Source organism: Lissotriton helveticus, chromosome 3_1 (assembly GCF_964261635.1).
Source record: "Lissotriton helveticus chromosome 3_1, aLisHel1.1, whole genome shotgun sequence".
Classification (NCBI taxonomy): Eukaryota; Metazoa; Chordata; class Amphibia; order Caudata; family Salamandridae; genus Lissotriton; species Lissotriton helveticus.
In genome coordinates, this window is record NC_136061.1 from 896099897 (window position 1) to 896109983 (window position 10087).

General features: G+C 44.1%; 1 protein-coding gene across 1 annotated transcript in view; it reads left to right on the forward strand.

Moving 5' to 3' along the window:
* LOC144824779 (glycoprotein endo-alpha-1,2-mannosidase-like protein) overlaps positions 1-9780 on the forward strand; it is a 259396-nt gene extending 249616 nt beyond the window's left edge. Inside the window, exon 5 of the mRNA XM_078683785.1 lies at positions 8294-9780. Coding sequence (XP_078539911.1) covers positions 8294-8930 — 637 coding nt within the window. The 3' untranslated portion in view covers positions 8931-9780. The remainder of the gene's footprint in view (positions 1-8293) is intronic.
* The last annotated feature ends 307 nt before the right edge of the window (positions 9781-10087 follow it).

Sequence of the window (10087 nt, forward strand, 5' to 3'; positions counted from 1 at the left end):
GAGGGACGACAGATAGATAGAGTGAGGGACGACAGATAGATAGAGTGAGGGCGATAGATAGAGTGAGGGCGATAGATAGAGGGCGATAAATAGATAGATAGAGTGAGGGTGATAGATCGATAGATAGATAGATAGATAGATAGATAGATAGATAGATAGATAGATAGATAGATAGATAGATAGATAGATAGATAGATAGATAGATAGATAGATAGATAGATAGATAGATAGATAGATAGATAGATAAAGGGCGATAGATAGAGTGAGGGCGATAAATAAATAGATAGAGTGAGGGTGATAGATAGATAGAGTGAGGGCGATTTATAGAGTGAGGGTGACAGATAGAGTGAGGGCGACAGATAGATAGAGTGAGGGTGACAGATAGACATGGTGGTGGTGGATGTGGTAGTGGTGGACATGGCAATGGTGATGGTGGATGTTGTGGTGGGTGACATGGTGGCGGTGGACGTGGTGGTGGTGGTGGTGGACGTGGTTTTGGTGGTGGTGGATGTGGTGGTGGATGTTGTGGTGGTGGAGGTAGATGTGGTGGTGGTGGACGTGGTAGTGGCCTCGTGGTGGACGTGGTGGTGGCTGTGGTGGTGGACGTGGTGGTGGTGGTGGTGGTGGACGTGGTGGTGGATGTGGTGGACGTGGTGGTGGTGGTGATGAACATGGTGGACCATATACTTGAGAAGGGGATAGAAGGAGTGAACATTCAATGTTAACTATTGCTGGTGCATGGTATAGCTGATATCCCTCTTCTTAAGATGTCTTTGACTGAACATTATCACTCTGACGATCCGGTTGCAGTCGGGTTCTCCTAGTGTTTCTATCAAGAGTGCCAAAACATTCAGCCAGCGGATGATTGAGGTGGGAGGTGTGCACCCTCAAGGTTGATGGTACATGGTTTCTGCTAGTTGTTGCTACTTGTGTCATGGTGATGTAAAGTGTGTTCTGCATGGGAGCATGTACAAACGGTTTGCCACACTTCTGGTTTGGTGTCATCACAGATGTGTGCTGTACTTTCACGTTTGCAAGAGTGGAAGGGAGCCATGGCCATCCTGCACTGTATGATGGATACAACTGCTGTAGATCTGTCTGTTGTGCATGTCTTGTTGTTTGTTTGTGGCCTTGAGTTCTCATCAGTCTCCGCTGCGCTTCATCATCAAACAGCAAGCTAAAGCTGTGACAAGGAGTCAACCCAGTGACTGCACTGCCAGGTATCAAAGGGTGCGTGACGTCATGTCCACTGCCCATGCATTGTGGGTCATTGACGTGCAAGCCTACAAACTTTGTTAACTAGTGGAAGACTCTCACTTATTCAGCATTACTTCAAAACAAAACAGACAAAAGGAGCGCTATCGAAGCTGTATTAAATGAGGTACACTTGCCTTAAAACAGAAATGACACCACCAAATGGTCACGAGAGAAAAGAAACACAGGCTGCATGCGGGAAAGGGGGCGGCCTGGTGGGGAGCCCAGAGCTTGATCAGAAAAGCATAGATTCAACCACAAAAGATGCAGGCAAAGTCTGGCTACCACAGCTTCTCCAGACAACCACACAGCACACCAGGGGGTGCAAGTAACCACCATCACAGCCCAAGGAGAAGGCACCCGCAGAAGCATAAGACACACAGGGTGAGAAAAATGGAAACGTTGACAAGCTGGCTGTGCCTTCCCTAGGAGCAGCTGACATCAGAGGTGCCTAAAGTCTGTGGCCTAAGGGCGGCCAGGCAGTAATGCAACCCAACCACTGGCCCTAGTGGTGCCTGCTGCCACCAGGACTCAAACAACAACAACAAAGTCAGAAAACACAACAGAAACACCTTAAAGTAACAAGCGAGACATGCCGTGAGAGGGTGCCATTTGTCATCAGTACCTCCCTTGTTGTCACTGGTTGGACCGATGCGACCACGACTGACGTGCGTGCACATGAAAGGAGCGTGAAACACAATCAGAAACTGTAAATGTTGGCAACGACACAAATGCAACAAACCCTGGCAAGGAACTGTGGGAAAAAGTCTGCAGATTGTCGACTCCAATCCTACAATATTAATAAAATGCTCTGAGGGGAAAAATTGCACAAGACGTGCCTCCATTTGCACAATGATCGGCATGCATAATTGTGCCTGTCGGTTAAGCATTGCAGTTGTAAGCACACTCATGACAGATGGTATGAAAACACCCAGCGCGAGGAGGAAACGGCTAAGAGTTGGCAGGGGGACGCCAAAAACGCATGGCGGGAGGTTAAACATGCATTGTAAGTACAGCAAGCACGAGCTGTGGAGCTGGGGTGGGGACAAGTGGGGTCGAAGATAACATATGGTCGCATGCCATCCCCACTCCAGTCCAAATCAGCTGCTGGGCCTGCCTGGCGGCAGAGGTGCCAGGCCCATCCCAGGGGGCCTTGGCAGCTAGTGTGGGCCTGCTCCTGGCCAGCCACATTCACACCTAAATGCCAGTTAACCTCTGGGTCGGTGGGGGAGGACGGTGGGGGGACGCTCTTCATCACAGAGCTCTGCTCTTCACACACCATTTTGCTTTAAAATGCCCCTAAACGTTGCCAAAACAGATAGAATGAATACATAATACTGCAGGACAAAGGGACGCGAGTCACGCACTGAGGAATCAAATCAAACTCCATTTGAGTGACTCTGCCTGGTATCTATAATCATTCACAACTGTTCATTTCTTAAAGGAACATACCATGATTATTATATGGCTTGCAATCCCAACACTGCATGAAAAACTAATCTCTGAACATCATCTCTAAGGCCAATGCTTGGAGAGCATGAACACCAAAGGAAAATTAGCCTGTGAAATAAGGGGTGTTTATATCCAGAATGCCACAGTAATTAAATGAAAAAACAAAATCGAGGTGGGGGGTATGGCGCCGCCAGGGTAATAAAAAGTGTTTCATTCACATTGCCAACTTAACTGCACGGGGCCCCGGCACTCCGCTGTAAATCGTTATTTCTGAACAATAAAATGGGACATTAGGGTATACACAAGTGTGGTAAATAGAGGCCAGTGACAGATGTGAGAGGGTGGAGTTAGTCCGAGTTTTCACTCTCAGACCACACCGCGTGTCTGTTACAGGCATTAACGGCGGCTTCCAACACAATTACAGTTTACAGCAATCCGGCTGCACGTTCTGCCAACGTGAAAAGGGAAGCACTATGTACGCAAATTAGACGGATAATTGAAACAAAACTGTAAGACCACACTGATGCCGTGACAGAGACACATAATGCCCGGGCACCGCCAATGTCCCAGAACTGCAACAAATGTGGGTGCAAGGGAAGAAAGCTTCCCACCCCAAAAAATAAACTGCTCTAGCTTACCGTTATCAAGTGCCTGAAAATGCGATCTTAAATCAAGGCATTTAGGTTAAAAAAAAATACTGAATTAAATGTACTGTGTGTGGAGTCCATCTATGCACAACTTGCTGGCCAAGCATAAACACATCACGCAGAACGTGATGGGGTAGGTATAGGTCGGTCCAGAGACACCAGTGAGAGAGAGAGTTAGATGTGGGCACAGAGACTGTTCACACCCACATCCGTAAAAGCCAGGCTCTCCCCTCTCAGAGACCCTCTCTGTGAAGAACGGGAAAGATGAAGCCACGCCACTGCACATGTAAACCAACAGAATGAAGAATGAAGTTCTTTTTCACCAATGTTACTTGTCTGATAATGCCCCAGATGTGGCGATATTGGTGAAAGCAACAGACCGTGGCCTGAAAGTGCCCACCTAGCTCAGTTAGTTTACCCTGCAGTAGAGACCCATAATAGGAAGGTCAAAGGTGCAAGTAAAGTAATTTTATTAATGCAAAAGATGCGTGAACGTGTGCACGCATTTCTTTTCTAGACAAAATGATGCCGAGCTGGTAATCATAGGATTTGGCACAACACAATAAATGTAGTATCATTGCATTGTTCCCCTGCTTCTTGGTCTCCTCACTCGGTTCCTTTCTCTCTGCCAAAAGAATACTAATACTTCCTTGTCGTGCACCTTGAGCAGAAGCTCCAGAAGGAAAGTGAATGTGTTTTCGGTGCAGGGAGCCTTATTGACTAGGACCGACACTGAAAACTACTTTAGGGAAGGCAATAAAAACTTCTGCCGACGCTGAGAAACCATCGGGTAAAATGAGAAATGTGCAGAGAACAGTGAACAAAACACGGCTTCCCCGTGAAATGGATGTAAAAAAAAAACAAGCTATCGGCATTGCTGTGGTGGGGGCGGGGGGACTGCATTCCTTTGAAGTCTGATGCCGAGGCTCAGACAAATGGTGGTGTGCGAGCAGCTTCCTTTGAAGTCTGATGCCGAGGCATGGTGTGGGATGTGGCTGGCGATGATGTGCACGCGCCTGCCTTACATGAACTGTACTCGATCCGCTGCTAGGTAGACTTTTCGGACCGCTTATTATAATCTCGCCTATCAATCTCTACGGGCTAGAATAGGCGAGACCTAAAAAGTGCAGTCTCCCCAGGAAACAGTAATCATTTGTTTTTCCATATAGCACTCCATTGCACAAGTATGCCATGTCTAACCTCTGCAAATCACAAATGTTTATACTACCCAATTTCATGGTACACCATTTAAAGTGGATGCACGGTGCAGCGAGTGTACAGCGAGTGCACTGCAAAAGTCCCCTTATATGAAGGAAGGGCAAATTCTCCTTGTTTATAGCATACTCACATCTCCATGCACAAGGCACAGTGCCTCCTTGTGCACTGAAACCCACAGACATCTTCTCTGCCAAAGAAATGTAAGGTGCTATAGGAAAGGAATGCAAGTATTATTTGGCAGTGCTATAGTTTCTCGCCTCTTATAAATCAGAACAATGCTGCATTAAGGAAAGGAAGCCAAGCAGACCGTGGCCAAAATATCAGGGTCAAAGAGGCACACACATCAATCATGAGATTGGTTTTTAGATGAATAAATCCTTAAATCCTTGACCAGGAAATTATGACCATTGATTTCCGTATCTGCAGACCCAATCACTAATGCCCGGCTCATTTAAAGAAACTCTCCTGCTGCTTTAACAGACGCGAGACTGTACATCCATAAATGTGAATTGGATGGAGGAGCACCAGAGGATGCTGGGAATCAGGTCCTTACAGGAGCCATAACAACCTGTAGCCTACAGTGCATCAAGAAGAACGATTCCTTTCCAAGGCCAATGGGCTTTTCTAGTCAAGTCCTAAAACATAATTTCCCCATAACCTTTTTTTACTACACATCCTGTACTTTTTGTCTTAGCACATTCTAGTGGAATCCTATGGATTTATTACATTAAGACTGAAAACGTCACATGTGAACAGTAGGAAAGGTGAAATTCCTGATACAACAATCTAATAGGATTCCGAAAGGAAAGTATTATGTCGAGCTATGACAGCAGTAAGAAGAAAATATCATAAGGAAGTAATGACAAGTAAGTTCCTAGGAAAACTGTCATTAACGCTTGTATCCTATAATAAAATGGCATAAAATTATCCTATAGGAAGCTTTCATTCTAATCGAAAATCTAAAGGAATTACACTTGTACGAAATTGAAACTACACAAACCATCTAATGAAGCATGTTGCATATTTGAGCGACATTGTAATTCTTAATTTACCTCAAGAAATTATTGTGTGACTCCGCCCCTCCCCTCCAACACGTTCCAGTCCATGTTACAAAAAGGTAATCTAGTAAAATGATATCATAAAAAGGTGACATCAAACTGGCCTTACGACGTGTGTATACGTCATGGGCACGAGCCATAACAAGGTCTGGTAAATATCTGAAAATATATCTGGTACTGACCCGCAGAGACACATCAGCAGTCATAAGGTTCAGGATGCTGGTATGTCGTCATCAATTATTTCTGTGCATGAATAAAAAATATATTAAGAAAGTCATTTTTTTCTCATTTAGGCATTTAATTACACCAAATGACATTATGTATGCACGAGTCACTTGTTATGTTACATTACATTTGTGTCGCTCATCTGCAAAAAAGCAATAACATATTCTTTTTATGTTTTTAATCACAATTTTCAAATAATGTATGTAATCAAAATATGCACACTGAGCCTCAGTGGGCCGACAAAGTTGAGCATGTGGTTAAAAGTATGGCTACATTTCTGTCGCAAACATTAGTTTAATGCCTGCCAGCAAATAAAGAATCCTCCTTGCTCTCATGCAGTGTAGGGCGGTTTCTCATTGACCTTTCTCTTGGTAGTCTTGTACCAATGGGATGGGTCAGTGTTAACGATGAGTCTGTCCATTCTTTGTGATAATCACATTGTTACTTGGAAGAATATCCTCTGTGACTGAGCTGGTGTTGGACTCTAGGGGGCAGATTTACAATAAGTGGCGCATCCCTGCAAATCAGTAGGGATGCGCCACTTATCGTGCGCCATGCCTCCGCCACCAGTGATGCGCCGCATTTACAATGCGGCGCACCAATGGGCAAAAATGGCACAGACACGTGACGCATCTGTGCCGTAAAAGCGGCGCATTGCTGGAGTTGCGTCGCAAGCGCAACGCAGCTCCGGCAAAGCTCTGGGAGGCCCTATCTTGTTAATGCTGCGTCAATCCGTACACTTGCTTCAAGAAGGCGCAGGGTTTTGACGCAGCATGGGCCCCAAAGTGACTGTGTGAAATCTTGTAGATTTCACTCAGCCACTTTTACGAGGCGTTCCTGCACCGCAACGCCCCAGCTCCCCCTCCCCCCCACCCCATGTGCAGGAACGTCTCCTTCTGGCGCAGGGCTTTACAATGTGACCCATCTCCCAGATGTGTCATGTTGTAAGTACCCAGCACCATGGCGCTTCTTTTGCGCTGCCGCAACGGCGGCGTAAAAGGGGCGCATGGGGCTTGTAAATATGCCCCTAGGGGTTTATGTTTGTGAGTAAACTGTAGTACCTCGCCATTTATTTCATCACAAGAAAGTGAATGATTGTATTTTCCAGCCTGTTGTGTTAGAAGGCCATTGATATGACTTCAGTACTGTGCATATGAGTGTGTGGGATGGTCTGACTAATGTATTCTGTTCTCTCGGTGGGAGAAGTTTGTGGGAAGAGCGAGTTATGCCACTTAAGAGGCTTTGCTTTGCTAAATGGTTTGGTGTTGTGTTGTTCAAGGGTGCAAGCGGGCTATCTACTGTGTATTGTTGCTGCATCGGGCAAACCTGCAACATAAAATTCAATGTAAATCATTTTAAAAAGTGACATTCGGTCCGAATGGCAACCACAGCTATCAGCTGATTTTGTCAAAAGTATTTATATGTGAGAACAAGCCGTAAATTACTTACTGAACTGATTTCCATAGCTTCCTTGTAAATTCTTTATGTTTTCAATTTCTGAACACCCCCCTCCCTTAATTAACCAGCACTCACAATTGGCCAAATCTTTCTTCACACTTTAGACATGCAAAGTATAAATGTGTCAAACGTATGGAAAGGCCACCCTGGTAAGAGACATTGTTTGATTTTGGGTCTTAAAAGGTGCACACTCTACATACATTTTTATTGAACTTTAGAAAATGGAGCTGAGTTTTTCATAATGAAACCATTACAAAATCAATAGCGACAGATTTAAAAACTGGTTCTTGTTAGTACTTCTGCTTATAACTAGCACATTGCCATAAATAAATATGCAATAGAGTAGGTTTTGTTTAAAGGTGAAACTACATTACTATTGTGGAGAGACAATTCAACAAGAAACTCTTATTTTTATTTTAAGCTGCATCATTCTATTTTGCCCGTTTGCCAACTCAAACCACTGGGGGAGTGGGAGAAGAAGTAATACAGTGAGATGAAAGTCACAAGGCAGGCAGAGATGGGATAAGATGAAGACATATAAAAGGGGGAAGACCGGGGGCTGTGAGGGCTGTAACAATTGTGGAATGCCAAAAAAGAAAAGACATTTTCAGTTAGGATTTATTTTATGTGGTTTTCTCTGTGCATTGTGCTACCTTTCGTCTACTTAAGCCGAAGGTGAATGATTGAAAGACAGAATAGTGAGAGGAAAACAGTAGAGGAACGACTGAGTGTGTAGGCTGGAGGGCTGGTACACAGGGAGTAACAGGTGATCTTAAATAGTCCAGATATGGAGGAAAGGAGAAGCAAAGTTTCATTACGTTTTTGAGTTCACAATTCTTTTAAAGTTCAGAATACCGCAAAAACAAACATTGGAATTTAAATTTGAAAAAAGTTGTCTAATTTTCTTTGACTGTTTAACACATTTCAGTGTGGCAGGATCTATTCCATTTAAAAAATGAATTTTATTTTCTCATTCTATAGGTATGGATCTCATTCATCATTTTACGCGTACAAGACGAGTGTCGGCAGAACCCTCCCACTTTTTTACATTTATGATTCCTACCTGACTTCACCAGAGTCTTGGGCTAATCTCCTCACGGCATCTGGATCCCATTCCATCCGAAACACACCCTACGACTCAGTCTTCATTGCTCTACTCGTGGAAGAGACCCATAAGCAAGACATACTCTCTGCTGGGTTTGATGGGATGTACACTTACTTTGCGTCCAATGGATTCTCCTTTGGCTCCTCTCACCAAAACTGGAAGGCCATCAAGACCTTCTGTGACACCAACAACCTCATGTTCATTCCCAGCGTTGGTCCGGGATACATAGACACCAGTATCCGCCCATGGAACAACCACAACACCAGAAACCGTGTCAATGGCAAGTACTATGAGACAGCGCTCCAAGCAGCTCTGACCGTGAGACCAGAAATTGTGTCTATTACCTCCTTCAATGAGTGGCACGAAGGCACTCAGATAGAGAAGTCTACCCCCAAGAAGACCCTGACACGCCTCTACCTTGATTATATTCCCCATGAGCCACACTTATATTTGGAACTCACTCGCAAGTGGGCGCTACATTTCAACAAGGAGAAAGAGCAGTGGCTCATGTGATGGGCAGAAATTCCCCTGCATGAAAAGAATACCAAGGCCCATGTTTAAAGGGTTTCCAAAAGAGGTAGATCATTTGCTTATGGGAAGTCCATCTACCAAAGCAGGCCATTCAGTCGTAAATAATAGATGAGTGCCTTTAAAGGTATTCAAATCTACTTTAGCTGAATATGGCAGACAGTGGTTTAAGGAAACCATAGGCAGATACATATTTTCAAGACTATTGTAATGAGCGGAAAGTGGATGTCCAAGAAGAAGTATGAAGAAGAAGATTTTTTGCATCAACCTGTTAAATTGAGCAATAACTACCAGCAAGGGGAGGCTATGTCTTCCGATAGCTTTTGCTTAAAAAGTTGCAGAGCAAAGAGAGAGCGTTAGTGTAGTAGAACCACAGCAAGTGGATGCTACAACTTTAAATCAGCAGTTTCACTTGGAATTTGAGATGTTCCAAAAAACACAAAAGTTGAATAGCTAAGTATTAAAAAGTCTCTGAAGTGTAACCTGCACTGGCATTTGGGGGGTTTTAAATTCAGTCCCCTTTTTTCTTGGGGCGTCTTCTATTGTGCCTGTGTATGAAACCAAAAGTTTGCATCTTTATGGTATGGAATTTAAAAAACTACAGTGTGAGAACTCCAAGTATTATTCTATGCTTTCCACAGATCTCCAGAAGTTATTCATCTTACGGCATTAAGTAGTACCGCCGTGTAGTCAAGGAATAAAATGAAACAGGTTATATCTTTCATGCCTGTATTGCTCCTCTAAGACAATTTTACTCCTGACTGTGTGCATTTGAATGGGAGGGGGAATGTGTGCACCTACTACAGCTCTTCAATAAAATTGTTTTAAATCTTCATTTCTAAACTTATGTTTCATATTATCCAATGCGTACATTTTACCTGGTAGGCTGATGGAAGGTCATTTTCCACAAAGTGATACAGTCCATCAGAAATATTTAAAACAATATGAATGGTGCAGTGATTTAAATGAAATGAATGGTGCAGTGATTTAAATGAACTGAGATGCCCTTACGTGATCGACAATAAAAAGCAGCTGCCCACATCCATACCAGTGTCCCACCATGACTGTCATTGAGAGGTCACCCAAGGTGGCAACTGTAACCAGCTTCCTACTCTGGCAAACTGCATGTGATACCTGTCCTA